Here is a 19,701-nt window from a genome sequence, read left to right on the forward strand (position 1 = left end):
AAAAATAAAAAACACTAGCCATGCCATTGCCATTATAGCCTTTGAGTATATTTGTCGTACTTTAACAGTACAACATCAGCTAGAGTAATTCTTAGTGCAAGGGTGTTTTTAAGTTCATTTAATTCTGTCTGTGAAGTGTGGAATTATGTGTATGACCAAGAACATCATTAAAAATAATTAAGGTATTAGAAAACAAACACGGTGGAGCTAAATTAATAAAATATAATTCCCTAGAGCCAGCACATCACTAACTGTAAATTAAGGTATAGTAGAGTTTATGTAACAAAATTAATATGTCACCATTTTTTTCAGACATTCCTAGAGTATGCAGACACTGGATCCAAATTTGTGTTTGGAGAAAAATATGTTGACCACTTTTTTGCCTTTAAGGTAAAACAATTAAAGTTACTTTTTTTTTTCTTCAAACTATCTCATCGAACATTTAACCTGATTGTTTAAATGAACAATACACTGTTACTTTCAATAGTTTTTTATTAATTTTCAAAGAAATAAGAAGTACAAATAACACCAATAGTAATACATGAGAGACAGTCACAGCTGTCAGTTGTGATCAAACCAAGACAGTCGCAGCCGTCATGACATTGAAAATTGAAACCATCTTGATAAGCATGTATCTCAGTTACATTGTAACGTTATAAGGTAATAAAAAACGTAAACAAGAAAACTTCCCTGTAAAGGAAGAGGAACAGAACAGTATGCCTGAGTGAATTTTTTTTTTTTTAAAGTGTATATCTGCTCAAGTATTTTATAGTGAATAGTTTTAATAGTTGACATGCCATACCAGTGAGGATGACTGTAGTTACAGATAGCATAGAGAGTAGGTCTGGAATCCTTAAATATACTAAAGAACCTCAAATATCTATACAATAGGATGAAGAATACCATGGTTTCCATCTGATAGAGAATTTTTTTGTGTTGCCTGAACCTCTAGATAGAATTTTTTTTTTTTTTTTTTGAACAATACACTGTTATTCTGAAACCCCAGATTGTTGCTCTGAGGGACTAGGCAGCCTTTGTAAAACGTGTGTTTTATGAGGTTCAGACCTTTTCAGTAGTATATACCAATTAATCCACATTCAATACACCATTATTGTTTCAGCAATCTTAGTAAAGGATGTATACATTTTTCTTTAAATATTTTAAATATTTGTAAAATGCATGATTCATGAACCCATGATTGCAATATCTGATATCCAATAATGTCACAACCGATTATTCAGCTGAATAGGACATGATCTATAGTCTTAGCTTAACTGCCATTAAGTATAAGCCAACCATCCTGAAAGCTGTTGCAGCCATTACTATTACGCAGACTCCTTGCAAGCTTTTTTTCCCCCCTACGGCCAAAGCATCCCACAGTTCCCAAAACTAGGCATGTGTTCAGATACTTGTTAGTCTCAGCTAACACAACTCTGACAAAATAGAAGTATAAAGAAACAGTATCAAAGAGGTAGGTAAATGAGACTCTGGCCCCAATGATGACTGGTAAGGGCAACATTTCTTTAAAAATACCATCCATGGGCTAAACATGGACTGACAGTCACGTACCATTTCGTATTGGCTATTGAGAAGCCCATTACTTACTGAGTTATATAATGCCATCATGCACAAATTATTTGTAAAAGGGTGTAATATATTGCATCAAGTAAACCCAATTAACTTACAACAGTTACTTGTTGGGTAATGATCAGTGGGGTAACCTAGAGTGGTAGGTCTGGGGTAGTGATCCTTCTGCAACAAAATCAAGGGCCTTATTGGGTGATCAGACTCTCCAGTTCATCACTGTGCAATAAACCAATTCAGAAGATCTCTCCCTGTAACTGGCCAATTTGCTCTATGAAAGTCTATGCCTAGCCGTAACAGCTTCCATAGTACAGTGCATCTGCCCCAACACTACCTTCTGATATGACATTATATTACGGCACTTAACAGCAAGGATGGTGGCCATGTTGAAAATTTCTGGGGGTAGGGGCTGTATGGATATGTCGATATCATGGATATGTGGAATTTCCTATATATTTTCTTTATATGATTTAGGTTCTTCCTATTGTGATATTCTTCAGCACGGTTATGTCAATGCTTTATCACATTGGCTTCATGCAATGGCTCATTAAAAAGGTAAGCATGAACTTCTCTGTCCTATTACCATTTCAGAGAAATACTACATATATGGCGTATGGTGCGCAGGATAAAAATTGCCAGGAAAGCCAAACAGATCTATTGCTTGGAGGAAAGAAAAGAGAGGGGGTTTGATAGAAACAATTAAATGCATAAAATAATTCTACAAAGTACAAGAGTTAAGTATATTCCAAAAAAGGAAAAATGTTAAGACAAACGCAATAGTCTAAAACTGGAGGATCAGAGTCTTAGGTGTTTTACTTCACTAAGAGAGTGACAGATAAGTGGAACAGCCTTTTAGCAAAACCAGACACTGTTAATACACGTCAATACCCTACGGAAAGAAAAAGAAAACAAAAATACTTACCTAAAGCAGAAGCTGCAGCTCCGTAACTACAGATCCTCCCCTCCTCTGTGAGCTGACTTTCCAAGCAGCTGGTTGGCTTGAAGCAGGAAAGTGCTTCCATTGATTCGTTACATGCATGCACCCAAGAGGTTCTCATTTGACTCCCCCGCGATGCTCACTGCGCCAGCACCGGGGCTGACTGGCGGTAAGTATATGACGTGCCATGGAATGACCATGCCAGCTGTCTGTATCTATAATATACAAATGTAAAACCCTTTGTCTATCAATGTTACCGTGAGGCTGAAAAACTGACAAATCAGTGTCATTGCAAGTATAGCCAATTCTTAGACTTGCTGGCCACCAACACATAGGGTTACATCATGCTATTCCCATTGTTAGACCATTAAATATTGCTTTTCATACAAATGACCCTTCAAATCAGCATTAATATATTTCCTGTGTTATATGTTTAACATGATAAGTTGCATGTGGCATATAGTATCCATTGTGCAAAAAAAGTAATTCAATAGGGGCATTACCATTTAAAAGTCTATTGGTTCATAACCCTATAACATGGCTTTATATAGTATAAATCATTATTATTGTAAGGATGTGCTGTTCAGTATAAAAGATCACTCTTTTTCCTATTATATTGCAGACTATAATATCTTTTGTTAATGCTACTCACATAAGGATATTAATAAGAATAATATTTAGAACTTTATAGAGCAATATCTGAATTATTTTCTAGGTGTTTTAATTATATGGTTGATTTTTGAAAGGTTGGTTGGATCATGCAAATCACCATGGCAACAACTCCTACTGAGTCATTGGTTGCAGCTGGGAACATATTTGTTGGACAGGTAATGTTTTTATATTGATTTAAGAGGAAGTAAAATTTATTGATTTATATTTATTTTGAATTAAATATATTGATGTATTTTTGTTCACTGGGAAATAAGTACTTTGCGCATGCAAAGATCCAAATCATGTCTCATTCCTTCTAATAAATGCTTATTCACTAAAACTCTACACATTCAGTAATCCCCAATTGACTGTACAATCAACAGCAACTGATCTATATTGCATTCCATTCAAATGGATTTGCATCAACATCAATTTTCGTATCAGTTTTCAAGAATTGCTTGTTGAATTATGGCTTGCAAATGAATGCAGGGTTTGTACAATTCCCACTCAAGTTACACCATTAACTTAACTATCAATATGATCTTTAGTAAACATTCAAAAACTTGAATTATGAATTATGCACAACCTAAGAGACACAAACTGTTCCTGCTAACCTTAAACATGTCAATCACATGTGACATATATGATTGCAAATTGGTCACAGGATAACCCCTTTGTGATGGCTAAATGTGACACTATTATATGTGGTAAACTTTCTTCCACCTTCAAAAGTGAGTTCTCAGACAAATAGGGGAGAATGCTGCTCATCAGTCAGTGACCGATGGTGTAAAAAAAAAAAATCCGATACCTGAATGTTCCTATGGTAGCATAATAAAGCATGTCGGCATGCTAGAAGGTGATTTATAGCTAGATCATCTTCTCAGTATAGGATTCAGACATTTTGCACATTTGATCTAGGAGGGGTGTTCTGGGGTTGTGGGTAAGACTTTGAGAAATTGGTCAAATTCCAATAAATAAAATAAATGTTTGCAGTATTCTTCATTTAAACCACTAGCTTGAACTGCTTCATGTACAAAATGTACATATGACAAACGATATGTAAACACTTCTTTGATTGTGGCATACTATTTTGAATTGCAAGTGTTAAGCTTGATAGCAGTAGCCTCACTAGTCCTGGTCTGTATAGCCTGGATTAGGTATGGCTGCACAAATGAAATCTGGCTTGGTCTGTCCATATATTCAGATTTTGGCCTCTGGAAAAAGTGGACCCTAGGAAAAGCGTAGTGACTTGATAAAAATATACCCAAAAGGGAACCTTTAACATGTTATTATCCAATTTTATAAGTGTTAAAAGATGTATTTCACCAGTAATGAAAGTTAAAAAAAATGCATCCATCTGGGACATCTCATGGGATATACAATACTTATTGATATATTCCATACATGCAATGTGTTTATCATGTAGAAACTTTGTTAGTGGAACCCTCTGTATTGAGCCATTCCCCTGTTCATACATGGTTATATCATTATTCAATTCTTTATTATTTTAATCATTTTAATTTGTTTTTATTGGTTTTAGACAGAATCTCCTCTTTTAATACGACCATACTTACAAGATTTAACAAAATCTGAAATTCATGCAGTTATGACAGCAGGCTTCGCTACAATTGCAGGAAGTGTTCTAGGAGCATACATTTCTTTTGGAGTGAGTACAGACATCAAACGCTGTCTTTACGAACAGCCATTGGAACTCAATAAGAACGTTGCAAGTGGTTCTTATGTCACTACCTGATAACGAGCTTTTAAAATGTAATGTTTCAAAATGTACATTTGTTGCTTAATGGGTTATTTTGTCTAAATACAGCAATTGTAACAAGTACAATTTAAATCAATGTCATTCTTTTTCTCTTTCAATTACTAGCTGATATATTATATGTTTTTTTTAAGGTCAATGAAGTATCAAATGTCTATCCATTTTTTCATTGTGAAATTGCAGGTATCGTCTTCCCACTTGCTAACAGCCTCTGTGATGTCGGCCCCAGCAGCACTGGCTGTGGGAAAGCTTTTTTGGCCAGAAACAGAACCTGTACGAGTCAATATGCAAAGTGGACTTAAGCTGGAGAAAGGGCAAGTAGATCTACTGTCAAACGTTTTCCAAGAATCATGGGAAAAACCAGGCGTCCATCTACATATTGGCAGCACTGGTATAATGAATTGCTGTACTATATTAAGCACTTTACAGGAGGGTAATACAGAGCTTACATTTTATGTGAACATTAAAGTCCATTTTGCTAAATATATTGTTTGGTCTCAAAAAAAACACAGATTCATATGACATTGTTTTCTAATATTGAGCCCTGATATGAAACATTATTTCAACTTGTACTTTTCTAGTGCCAAAGACACTTTAACCGCTTAATTCCAGATGTCCAATATGGCACCTCAATCTCCAAGTGGAGATATAATGCATACTTCAACGTACCCAGCTACTAAATCTTGACCGCTCTGTACACTAATTGTGACCATAAAGTCTACAGACCCACCCATTTCCATCATATTAAGTTATTTAATCCCAATGATCAGTGTGGATAAGTCCAGTCTAGTGAGTTTTCAATTTCCCCAGGCATTTGGCTGGTACATGTTAGTCTATGTCAGCGATAGGCACCAATATTGCTCATGGTGGATATTAACTGGGGTCTGTGGTGGACAATTTAACAATGTTCTATGGACCTTCACAACCCTTGCCAAGGACACTGGTATCCTTGTACGGACACTTTGCCTATCCCTGGTCTATGTATTATACCGTCTGTTTGTCCTTCCATCTCTTACATATTATATTTTACTGCCATCAGGGATGCTCGAAATATATTAGAAGCTGCAAGTCAAGGTGCTTCTGCCTCTATTCCTCTGGTGGCGAACATAGCAGTAAACCTGATGGCCTTCCTTTCACTCTTGGCTTTCTTCAATGCAGTCCTTTCTTGGCTAGGAAATATGTTTGACTATCCACAGTTAAGTTTTGAGGTACGTATAAGTCTGCTGCCAATAAAGCAAGTTACTTATATTCAATTTATAAATGAGGTTTTATGCATCAACCCAACTGAACAATTGTTTTCTACTTTAGAATTATTTTTATCTTAATGTTTTACTGACTTATGTGCATAGAATTGCCTGTTCCCATAATTTCTTCTCATAATCTACTCTATTCAATTTTGTATAAACATTGATGCCATGCATGGCTGCTCTTAGGCAAGGGCAAGTTGGGTGCTGCTGATTACCGCTCTCTCTCCCATATGTTCCTGCTGTCTGCATAGTTGAGTTATGCAGTTAAACTGTGATGTCATATCCCAGCACTACTTTCCTTTCAGCGATGCAGAGACCATGACAAGCGAGAGAAGGACAAAAAAGCCCCGTGAACCCTTAGAGCAAACATGCATCTCAGGGAATCAATAGTATTGCTTCTCCCACTAGATATACACTTACTTAAAAAAAATGATCATTTTGTCCAAAATTACTTTTCACATATAACTCCCAGGATGTGAAGATCAACAGAATAAAACAGTATGTCTACAAGCATGTTAAGATATATGTGGCTTCATACCAGTCATATTTTTTTCTTGTTCATAAATTGTTGGCACTATATAAACAAAAGATAATAGTATTATTATTATTAATAATAATAATGACCCATTGAAGCACTGATTGGACTGGCTGTTTAGTGGCAGAGTGGGTTACCCACATACTAGAGGAGTCTATTGTTAATCAACCCCTTTTATAGAGTGTACTACACATTATTCTTTCAGTCTCTATATTTACAAAGGTGTTATTAACATAGGTTTGTCTTAGTCTGTCAATTCTCATCTTTTCATACCCCTTGAATATATGTATTGTATCAAGCGCTGCGTAAATTGTTGGCGCTATATAAATAAAAGATAATAATAGGTGTTCTTTACTAATTATGGGTTAATCATATCAGGAAAGGGAATGCTGTAATTGGTATTTGTTAATTTTATTCATACTTCTTCATCAAATAGATTTATGCCAAGGCAGACAACTAAAACAACCAAAAATTATAGCAGTCTCTTTTAGTTAGTCTAACGCGCCGCATTATTCTACTGAACATTAAGTAATCTTGTGTTCCCACTTTTAAGGTTCTGGTTACAAATAATTACATCTAATTATTAGCCAACATTGAATCCTTCTAATGGCCAGAAATGGGCTTTGTCCTTCATTCTCATCGTTTCAAATGGAACAATAGTAAAAAGCTCCATTATGAAATCTAAATTACATATAATGTAAGAGAGTTACAGGTAAATATAATTTACTATAATCATTTTACAAATAGTGTCTACTCCATAGGAAATATTTTCTACTTGTTCTCCAATGGAAAAAGTTAAACTTAAATATAATATTTAAACAATAACAACTTAACTGATAAGGTTAGAAATGTTTATTCTGTTTAAGCTTGGTCTGTTATTTGTTCCACTTACTTTGCTGAATGTAACACTTTTTAAACAGTACCCCAGTATCAACAGTATTCGTTCATACAGGATTAGGTTATAAAAAGCATCGCAATTTATCTATTCACAGAAATTACATTGACAGTCAAGTTTAAAAAAAGAAGGAGGCATGTTGACTCAGAACTCCATTAAACTTAATAGAAATACCCAAATGGATAATCTACTATAACCCCAATGTGACTGCCTACTCTATTCTCCTGCATGACATATATGACTGTGAACTCATCTGGTAGACTTGATGTTTAAATCTCAGCAGCAACTCAAGCCAAGTTAACTGTCAGCCCTTCACTCATTTTTTTGTGAATTTACAAGTTTTTGTTGAAGTCTACGCAGTCCATTACTTTTGAGTTACCATTCAAGTTATCCATTTCAACAACTTGTACCTTAGTTAACTAGTTTGTGAACCTGTCCTCAATGACCACCAACAGATTTAGGGATTGTCCATTTGTATTTCAAGAGGAACTGACATAAAACCAGGACTATTGTTGGTCCATGAGGACTAAGAGGAGAGCTATAAATCAAGATGACAGATGTATTTTTTGCAAAATAACAGTCCCATTTAATAATAATATAATCAATCGACTTTATTGATCAGGTAATATGCTCATATGTCTTCATGCCATTTTCATTTGTGATGGGAGTGGACTGGGAAGACAGTTTCATAGTCGGAAAACTTATCGGATACAAGACATTTTTTAATGAGTTTGTGGCTTATGAATACCTGGCTGGTCTGATCACAAAGCGGAAAGAAGGTGGACCCCTCTACATAGATGGAATCAAACAATTTATGTCGGTATGTATTGTATATTTGTTTTTTCCCTTTTATGTTTATCTGTATTTGGTATTTGTTGAACTATTTATTTCATTCAGGAAGGTTAAGAAATAAAAAAAATATGAAAAGTGTAGATTGAAGCATGGACAAAACTCTTGTGTGCCATATGATATGGTAACAAGTCAGAAGCAATTCTTAGTTCACTCAGTATCACAGTAAAGAGACATCCTTCATGTATCACATTGGACATATAGGATAGTTCAGATCCGAAATTCAAGGTGAATCCCTGTGTATTAAAGACTCGGCAACCCCGCAGCAGGTTCTTTAAATTAATTTTCATTAATTAAATTGAAACCCATATCAACTCAATGAGGGTTTCTTGTTAAGTTTTGCCCATTCATTGTGCGTTTAACCGATTTTATTCTGCATTTAGTTAAAACTAATTGGGTTTATTGTGTCTGCTCAAACAGGTTCGTTCTGAAACAATTGCAACGTACGCCTTATGTGGATTCGCAAACTTTGGCTCTTTAGGAATTACTATTGGAGGATTAAGTAGGGTTGATATTGTTTTTTTGTGTGCATTTACTTATTTACCTATGAATGTATACTTTTTATCATTCTATACTTATGGTGATTTTGTGCTGTTGTTATTAGGCATATTATGCATGTGTGCAATACTTTAGAGCTGCTTTAGCAGGAGAGAGTTTGGAAGCCTTGCATGCTTTAGCTAATCCTTTGTGTAAATGACAGTAGGGAACATTTAAACATAAACAAACAAAGAAAAAAGAATAAAAATGATCTCTGCTTTGAGAGCAATAAATTGCTTCTAATATACATGTTATATAATATATGTATGCCTTTGCTGTGCAAATATAACTTCATTAAAGTGAGCGTTGACAAGGTTATGGTTTCAGTTCCATCACCTCGCTGTCAATTATAGCTGTCTAGGGCCAACAGTAGCACATTTCTCCAGTAGGATGAAGGATCGACCTGGCCCGATATAATGCATAATTTAACATGTGAAGAGACTTTGATCTTGATGACTTAACTTTACATTATACATGACTAATCAAGCTCTTCCTGCAGCAGACTCTTCCTTCGTAATGTATACTGAAGTCAAGGAGCTCAACACTCCCACAAGCTCCTCTGTCAGCTCTCCCTTTAGTGAAGAGACCACAGCGTGCAGTGATAGGACCACAGTGCAAATCCCAGAATGCACTGCCCTTGTTTATGCACAACCAGTTTTCAGTCAGCTTTATCAGCCACTTCTCAATTTCTTAAACCCTTTAACGAAAACCATGAAAAATGTAAAAAAAAAATGGGCCAAGACATTACAATTGTACAGTAAAATCAGAATTTCTGTCTTAAAATACTTTCTCCTTTCTATTATCAGCCTCAATGGCTCCAAGCCGAAAAGGGGACATTGCAGGAGGTGCCATCAGAGCTATGATTGCTGGCACGGTAGCCTGTTTCATGACTGCTTGCATTGCAGGTACTCTATATTTGCATATTCATTTAATGAATGGATAGCTTGATATTGCATTTGGAAATTGATTTAAAAAAGGTCAGTGTTGAAAATCAGCTATTAGATTTCTAATACTATTGTGGTCATTAGTAGTTTTTTCCATTTTTTGGATAGTTTCTGTTATGAAATACAAATGTTAAAGAATCTCATGAATGTAACTAACACCCTACTACCTGATTTTTGTAGGAATATTAACTCCACCAGTTTTACAAAACACGTGCCAGGACTTCTTAGAAAATGCATTTATCAATTCAACAAGTTTACCAACTAAATCACCAGAAATAGCTGACTGTTGCCTGGACCTCTATAAATGGTTTGTATATCTATATATATATATATATATATATATATATATATTTCTCTGAAGTAGCCTAATATATATATTATCTATATGTCTGTGCTTTACTGAGAGATAAGCAGTGTTCCATACTAGTTAATAGTAAATACCAATTTCAGAATTGTGACCTTTCAAGAAGAGTGAGTTAATTCATGCCCTCTCCTTGCATGTTACTCGTCTATTGAGGTGAAAATATTGATCATTTCACCATGTATGGAAAACAGTTGTAGTCCCTCAGGTTGAAATGCTTGGGTCTGGGGTTTATTCACATTGTTTACGTTCTTCTTTGTAGGGCAGTCGCTGGAAATCCAGGAAATTTTTCCATCGGAGGAAATTACAGCATTGGTGCATTAACCGGTTGCTGCCGTTTGACAGAATCGACATCTTTTAATTGCAGCTGGTTGTTACCATATGTTTAAGTTGATTGTGGAAAGGAAATAAGATGTTGTAGACAGTATTATCAAAGTGCTCATATGGGTATGAGCACTCCTTCTCAGAGCCACTACAATGGATTTCTTTAGAACCAATTATGTCATCAAATAAATGTTTGGCTGGCTGGTTCAAACCTTACCTAAAACAGGTCTGACAGGCCCAAACTGCACTGGCAGTTTAACATACAATTGGTCCCTTGGCAGGGTACCAACTAAGGGCCCCAATCCCTGCATTATTATTTGATAGAATATAGGGACTGCAATGAGTAGACACAGCATTTACTGCTTGCTGTAGTCTGTGGTAGGAAACCCATATTGTCAAGTGCCCTAGGCAGGACCCTAGGTGGCATTGTGGATCTAATACTGTCTACATCTATTTTCATTCTCAGGTATTCCGCTGCTCAGTAAATATATACCTTATATCTCTCATTCATTAAGCCTGCCTAATTTAATGGAGATAAAACTGTCCTGCACACTTATTGGACGGTTTACAGTTGTACCGTGTTAGACATAGAAAGAAGGAAAGCAAATTTAGTACAGATGAGACCTTCATTGGCTAACTGACGTATAATGGATGCCAGCTTTTTAGACTATCTAGGTCTCTTCCTTAGCTATATTATACCTGTATAATATGTATACCAGTATATAATGCCCGAAGAAGAGATCTAGATAATCTTGAAAGCTTGCAATCCATTATATGTCAGCCAATAAAGGTGTTTGCTGGAAGCCTACAGTACATTTTGTTTTGTGAACACTTTTCATTTTAGGTAATGCTGTTATTTTAACCCATTGACAGATACAGGCTTTCCTGCCATGTTGTAGCGGATTTATATGTGCAGTTTCTAAGATCTTAATATTAGACTTGGGCACCAGGGGGCTCTTCGTGTTCGTCTTCGTGCTCGTCTTCGGGGGGAAAAAAATCTTCGTATTCCGCGAATATTCGCCCGTTCCCGTCTTCTCTTAGGGCGAATATTCGTGGACATTCTTCGTGTTCTGTTTTTCTTCGTTTCCCCGGTTAAGGGGTTAATACGGGGTTAACGCAGCTCTGGCGCCAGGAGTTTAAATGTACGTATGAGCAACTCTATTGGTCGTCAGCAGGGGGCTCTGCTGGCGACCAATAGGGTCGCTCGTACAGACTGTTAACTCTTCGTGTTCGTTTTCATGTTCGCCCGAAGACGAATGCACAAGTCTACTTAATATCTCCTTTAAAGTGTCTTCAAACCTGTATAGCCTCATTTCTGTTTAGCATGTTTTTACTTTCTTGTATTTTTATAGCCATCATATTTTTCTTTTTCATATAAATGTGTGTGATTTATATTTTACTTAAATAAAAATCTCCCAATTTGGAGAAAAAGTACCCCAAATATGCATTACAAGCACAATTAAATTGTTCTATAAGTAATAGTGAGTATTTCCCAACAACTTCTGCTGCTTAAAATCTGGTACGACAATCGACTGCCTCGGGGTTAGTTTTTCTCCTTTTTTCTCTCTCCCTTAATTTTGCTGTGTCTTTATTTACATGCCCCCCCCCCTTGTAGGCCTGGTTTTTTTATGGGTGCTGGGTCAGTATTTTATGACCAGTATTCTCACTCATGGCCTAACATGTTTTTGTACTTTTATTTTCTTTTTTCTTGTTTATTTTTCGTTTAGATTTTTCCCTATCCTTCCCCTATTGGCAACTATATTTTTATTTTGATAATGTCATACAAATTTGCATCGTATGTCATTTGTTACATGCTTTTTCAGTTTTCACTGCCTCCCACAATTGTACCTTTGATTTGGGTGGTGTCTTGCTCGCATTGCACTACTCTCTGACTAGATTGGCTTGGGAGATCTACATTTAGCTAAATCTTGGAACTGATGTAACTCGATGTGTGCTAAGAGTTTTATATTTAAGAGATAATGGTTCTTAAAATTTTGTCTCACAATGTGCGGGGATTAAACTCGTTCCACAAAAAAAAAAAAAAATATTGTTTAGATTTTGATTTACGTTAATTTTTAGCTAGTGTTTTCTGGAGTTATAAGAAACCGTCTACACTCCAATTTGTGTTTTTTTATTTATTAATGCATATTGGAGACCAGTTTGCATGGACTTCAATACATTTTACTGGATGGAAAGTGGAGCAGGTATGCTTTAGTTATTGGTGTTAGGAAATTATGCTTTTGTCTCATTTTGCTCAGCAGAACTCCCATTGTAATTTGGCGGAAGCACACTGGTTGTGCTAATTGTTAATAGAAATGTGAAATGAATACATAGTAGATGCATATTTTGTAATGGAGCATGTCAGTTTCATTTTTATATAAATGTGAAGGCCTGTGTACAGTGCAAAAGCGTGTTTTAGAAGAAAAATCATATATATGCAGATAAATAATTTGGGTGAAATTTGAAAGCCACAACAATTTCCTTCAAAATACTTTTATATGTGTTTTTTTTATATTGTGCTTCATGTAATAAACTTGTTAACTGGTAAAATTTCTTGCTTTATACTTACAATCAAAAAAATGAAACATGGTATGTGTATCAAATAAGAAGTATGAGTTACTTTTGTAAAATGCTTTCAAGCCTCCAGAGACTGTTTAGTTTTATGTACTTATGTAAGTTTCAGTCAGGAAAATATTGTTGCTGATGGCAGCCATTTTAAAGGTGGGTGATTACTAAATTTAGAATTAACCTAAATGTTTTTGTAATAACATTGCTTGTTAAATGTTACATATTAATATAATCATATAAATATTAATTTACCTCATTTGTACTTAATTTATAATTAGTTTTATAGCACAATTATTTCTAATACAGAATTTCCGAACCATACCACAAACCGAAAGTGAGAAGGCAATTATTACCTCTCATTTGTGCATATTTACTTATTTAACAGAAAATACTTGGTTTAGTAGTTTTATTTGTATTTAAATGTAAAGAGTAACCCATTTAACCACTTTAAATATCTCTTAGTTACAAGTTCAAAGGTCAACCTAGTTAAATTAATTAAAATGTTACATTTCACAACCGAACTCCATGTTGTCAATTTACAATGTAAACCAGCGTATTTCTTTGTAAACTGAGCTTATTTCACTAAATAACACCCTTTTTTTTTTTTACAAGCTTGTATGTGTGGTTTTCTAAAAACCGTTTTCAGCCACTAGGTGATGCCAAAACTCTGTTTTCTCATACGTTTATGCATAGAGCAAAGAAAGATGGATATAGCTTGTATCGGTTAAAGTGAAGGTGTCTTCAATCACATTTTTCCCAGCACTACATTTTTTCTTTTATTGCAATATTTAACATATTGTGCTGTACAGAAAACATTATTTAAAAACTGTGTGGGAACCTGAATGGCATAATAATACTTGCATAATTATATATAATAATAATATTGAATCCTTAACAAAACACTTAATATTTTTGAACAGTGTACAATTTATGTCTTTATGTACTAATTACAAATCATAAAATGTGATAAAAATATAGAAAAGTATGACTTATTTACTTAATTATAAAACTATTGAGGCATTTCAGCAACACCGTAGATCGGCTCCTAAGCTCTTTTAAATCAGGTGTCAATCGCCATACACTTTAGACGTCTAAGGGAGGGGCCACACGGTGGCCCCTGCTGCCGATCTCAGTGTTGCTGAATACCTTGACATCGAGGCATTACAGCAACACTGTTTGGGTGAAGAAAGCAATATATTCTTATTTATTAAACCACACAGACTCATGATCACTAGATTCTAAACTTTAATCTATAGTTATATCCCTTAACATTTGTGAACACTAAATGTAATATGGCCTCCTTATGAGTTGGCTCCTCAACTATTTGTTTTAAAGATAATCCCAGTAGGGAATATAGAATATCTGTACTACTGGTACAACCAGCTACTTTGGTTTTCTAGTTCACATCAGGAAGATTAAAGTTACCCATGATTATAACTTCACCCTTCGCTGAAATTTTAGCTATTTCCTCAATTGGTCTACTTGTCCAGGGGGTCTTTAAACTTAAACCTACATGAGTTACTGCACATTTACCAAATTGTAAAGTAACCCAAACTGACTCTATGTTATCCTCACCAACTTGTGTTAGGTTATATTTTATGTTATCTTTATATCCTAGACAGACAAATGTAACTATAATTTTGAGAATAGGGTAAATTAATGGAGAATTTACAAAATACATGTTTTCATTTTGTGTACTTCCTTAGCTATAATTATTTTACATATAATAAAAGAATTCATTCCATGAGTTCAGAACTCACACACTCACCCATTCCATGATCCCTCATAATAGACTATCTTTTTTCATTTGCTTTCTTGATGTTCATCACTAACTACAGCGCAAATAGCATGGCCTTTTGATCATGGGAGCCTGGGCATGCTCTACATGTAAGCCCCCAACCCAGTTCTACTTGTTGCAAGCAGTCAGCTCTGATGATCCCTCTGCATGTTGCTACCTACCAATGAGACAGGGTAATACTTCCTCACTGTGAGGACCAAAGGGACTTCAGTTGTGGGTCTCTATGATAAACCTGTGCCCAGGACAGCTGCCCTATTTGCCCTGTGTTAATGACGAATAAACTAACATAACATAGTTAAACTCTTAGAAAAGGGTTGTTAGGTCATATTGAGTTTTCACTGTACCTTTTCCTACCATAGTGTCATTCAGAGGATGTGATCCATGGCAAATTATTGATTTTCTTCTAAATGGCACTGCTTTTGTCTATAAGTGCTAAAATTCAGGAAATATTTTATGAGCCTCTTTGCTAGAAAACCATTGTAACATGTTTACTCACTAAACACTCAACTTCTCTATAGATAATGAAACGCCAACTCTGAAAATGTGGACTATGCTGGAACTGCATAATGGGTAGTTTAATCAGTGAGATTTCTAGAATGGTCACCAAACAAAGGGAATAATTAATTATATAGGGCCAGGTCAGCCCTTACTGCAAGAGAAACATGTCAGGGTTTGCATAGTAAAGGCAGTGAATAGAAACTACGAAGAAAAGATTCCATCACCTCTACAACCTCGGGATTTGTTCCATAGGCACTTCCTTACGCAATCATAGTGCAGAAATCATGGTGCAGTTTAAATCATTGGTCCTTCAGGTACGTTTTTGCAATGTACATTCTACGCCATGGTCCTAACATTTGTTTCCTATGTTTGTAAACAGCATTACAGCAATTGCAGTAAGCTCAATGTCTTTAAATATTACTAAACAAAAACATAATTAGAATCATCTGTGCAAAATCAGCATTCAGTTTCTACTTACAATAAGTTAGGGTGAGTTGATTTATGAAACACTGTTTTATGAAAAATGTAAAACATCTCTATTAAAGAAAGCAGTATAAGCTTCCAATACAACCATGTCTGTCGTCTAATATGTATATGTGACCATGCAGGGCAGTACTAGACAAGGTAAAAAGACTGAAAGATCTTGGGCACTATTATAAAGTACATAACTATGTTTCTTAGTGTGTTTTTTGTAACTGAATTATATAGTAATTAGTGATTTAAAGAGGGTGGGGGTTGGAATTTTTCCCTTTTATAGATATTCTTAACCCCCTCCATCATCTTGCTAGTCTAATAGAAAGTGGGCTTTGAAACATTAATTTCATTGGGGAGTTATTACCAAAAGAGCATTTAGTTCTCTTTCAACTCATAACCCAGTTCTCTCATTGACCATACAAAAATAGATGGTATAAATATTCTTTGAAACAGTTTTCTATTAAAAAATATTGCAAATTAGTTCTGCCAATTTTTGTGCACTGCGATAATGGATTTAAAATTAGACTTAATCTTCTGGAGCTGAATGGAAAGCACTCAGATTCCTATTTACCCCACATATAAAATTAGATCCCCCGTAGAAGACTCTGAACTAGAGTAATCATTGACTTCTATTGATTATTTAGCTTATGAACTACCACTTTAAAATATTTTTTTAGAACTTTCTAAAACAAAAAGGTGTCACCTTACCAGTTAAACTATTCTTCATGCAAGTCGTTCTCATCCCTTCATCTGGGAGAGACTTACCAGGGATGGCTCGTTATCGTGCTTAATGTAACCACAACTCTCCTGTAAATTATTATTATTATTATCCTTTATTTATATAGCGCCAACAGTTTACGCAGCGCTTAATACAATACATAAATTCAAGGGATATGACAAGACAAGAATTGACAGACTAAAACAAACCGATACATTTGGTGGAGAGAGCCCTGCTCACAAGCTTACAATCTAGAGGGGAAACACAACTGTAAACATGAATAATTGAACAAGGATTAATCTATAAACTAAAGAAAAGAAAAAAAATCTCTTAATGTCCACAATGGAATACAGAAACATTGTCAATAGAAGAAAAAAGAAAAGAAAAAAAGTCTGGGCAGTGTTTTGCCCCATGGCTATTGTTGTTTCAAGTCTGTTAATAACACAACTGGTACAATATAATGGTTTTTTTTTATGTCACTCCTGAGATATTGGTTGATCCAAGAGAATCATCACAAACAATACACATACTTCCAAGTTCAGCCATTTAAGACAATATTTTTGTCCCACAAGTTACAATTTCAAGCATTCCTTCTATTTTGTTTCCAAAACAACAACTCTCCATGTCTATTTCCAATACCTATTATTTAATGTGTGTTTGTATATCAGAATAGAAATCTCTATTTGTTACAATGTTTAGTTTGAAACAATGGAATCACTGAAAATTATGTCATGAGTTGAGTTAAAAGGGTGAACTCAACTAACATGACTCAAAGTAAGCAACAACCACTCAACTCGTACAGAAACTTAGAAATTAACAAAAGAAATGCAGTCAAGTGAATGCGAGGCTCACATGCAAGGAGTCAAGGAGCAGGAGCTTACAAGTCACTATGTAGGAGCTTGTCATTCATTATTCAAGTGCTTATGAGTGAATTCCAAGATAAACATTATGGTATTAAAAAAACAAAAACTGGTACATATTAATTAATGTGGCTAGCAGGCAACCTTTACCAGAAAAGTGTTGCCATGTTGCTGATTATGATGGGTAATATTATGGTGATTTCCCTTTTAATGTGGTTAATTTAGTGTGGGATGTGATTTGTTAATTGTTATCCAGCAAGCACCAGTTATTTTTAAAGTAGCGTTTAACTCCAACCCTTTTCGGAAAAGCTTACTTACAGAGTGACTATAGTGGCAACTTATGAAGAATATTTGGGATCTGTGAATGTAAATCCTGACTTATCTTGACAGCTAGGTCAAATAATGGTGGGGTAGGACATAGTTAAGGGGTATCTAATACAAAAGAGGATGAGTTAGGATTGTTTATCATGACAAATGTGATATAATGTTCTAAAACTAGTTATAAATCTAGGGGCAACATGATGACATTTTTAAAAGATAAGATAAGACAGAGATTCTATTATTATTTATTATTCATTGTTTCATATAGGGTCATCATTTTCCATAGCACTGTACAATGGGTAAACAGGACATAATATGTAGTATGTAACATAACAATTTGACTTACAGAAAGGTGAGGAGGAGCACTGCTCAAAAGTGCTTAAATATTTTATTGTTTGATGCTTATGGTCAATGAAACTACTTGTTTGATGCTTATGGTCAATGCAACTACTTGGGGAAGGATCTGTGAGGAGTTATACGATCAACTGAAGCTTGTTTGCTAAAATTATCCTTCCTATTTAACATTTTATCGCATAAGATCCTAGGCGATCGGTTTTACCAAAGGGTAAATAAAATATATATATTTTTTATTCGCTTCAAAACGAGAGGCTGTGACTGGTAAGGAAAGTTACCCCAGAAGAAAATGCAAGCATTATTACTAATTCATTAAAAATAAAGGAAATGGTTAACTAATAAAATAAAGCTGCCCCGTTGAACTAATGATATTTCATGGGTCAAGAGATCCTCAGCAACACTAAACACATTCAAACATAAGCAGCAGTTGCCAGGTTAGTAGCCTGATGAAATCTAATATCTCTACAAGAGTATAAATGTTTAACTGAATTGATTGCTGCCAGAAAAAAAGTTTCATTTGTTGCCAAGTAATCTTATATAAACTTACAACTAGCAATACAGTTGCAGGAGGGTAAAGAATTTAAAAAACCAGACCCACAAGAGTCACACAAGTCTCTTCAAAACTGGAATTACGTATATCTTGGGGTTCTTGGGAAGATACGGTTAAATGCTATTGCAATAAATAATCCTTAAATGTTTATGTTGGAAATTCCATAATTTTAACACTCATTTTTTCTTTATAATTTTTGTGATTTGCTGCTCTTTTGTATATATTGAATATTCTTGCCTTTTTTGACATGTATTATTTGTATGTTGCCAACCCCCCTTCCCTGTTTTCCCTTTTCTTTTGTTTTATTCAGACTATGCTGTTAAATTCAAGTATGCTTTTGTATTTACTATGTATAATTTTGTATTATTTGTTATGTTACAAAAATGTTTTTTGAAAAAATGGAAATTTTTTACTCACCGTAAATTCCTTTTTCCTTAATACAGTGGCAGTACGATTGGGTATAGCCTCTTCATGTGGACAAGAAGACGCTACAGATAAAAAAGGGTTAATAGAGAGGAACCCTCCCCCTTACCCATAAAACCAGGCTCACCCTGAACGCATCCAGTAAATAACAAGAACACCAAAACTGCTTGCAAAAAATAATAGTACGATTGGGATGTACCAAGATCCCTGAAGAATGGGAGGGCAACAAACTCCTAGGAAACAACTGCCTGGAGCACCTTACGCCCGAAATCCGCTGCAGAGGATGAGAAGACGTCTAGCCGGTAGTGACGAACAAAGGTAGTGAATGATGACCAAGTAGCCGCCTTGCAAATATCTTCTGGTGAAGCAGAAGCCTTCTCAGCCCATGAAGCAGACACAGCCCTGGTGGAGTGGGCCGTGACAGGAGACAAAAGATGAACGTCAGAGACTTGGTAGCCCATACGAATAGTTTCCGTGATCCATCTTGCCAGGGAAGCCT

At 35.2% G+C, this 19,701-nt stretch overlaps 1 protein-coding gene across 1 annotated transcript in view; it reads left to right on the top strand.

Annotated features, from left to right (window-relative positions):
- The window catches only part of LOC149300564 (solute carrier family 28 member 3-like), a 34,216-nt gene extending 14,939 nt beyond the window's left edge, over positions 1-19,277 (top strand). The window contains exons 8-18 of the mRNA XM_089485045.1: positions 313-390; positions 2,059-2,139; positions 3,268-3,348; positions 4,713-4,838; positions 5,130-5,260; positions 5,986-6,154; positions 8,246-8,443; positions 8,893-8,974; positions 9,816-9,914; positions 10,134-10,260; positions 19,223-19,277. Of these exons, the coding sequence (XP_089341171.1) occupies positions 313-390; positions 2,059-2,139; positions 3,268-3,348; positions 4,713-4,838; positions 5,130-5,260; positions 5,986-6,154; positions 8,246-8,443; positions 8,893-8,974; positions 9,816-9,914; positions 10,134-10,260; positions 19,223-19,277 (1,227 nt within the window). The remainder of the gene's footprint in view (positions 1-312; positions 391-2,058; positions 2,140-3,267; positions 3,349-4,712; positions 4,839-5,129; positions 5,261-5,985; positions 6,155-8,245; positions 8,444-8,892; positions 8,975-9,815; positions 9,915-10,133; positions 10,261-19,222) is intronic.
- The last annotated feature ends 424 nt before the right edge of the window (positions 19,278-19,701 follow it).

Source organism: Sceloporus occidentalis, unplaced genomic scaffold (genome assembly GCF_023333645.1).
Source record: "Sceloporus occidentalis isolate IW3139 unplaced genomic scaffold, rSceOcc1.0.p SCAF_24, whole genome shotgun sequence".
Taxonomy (NCBI): Eukaryota; Metazoa; Chordata; class Lepidosauria; order Squamata; family Phrynosomatidae; genus Sceloporus; species Sceloporus occidentalis.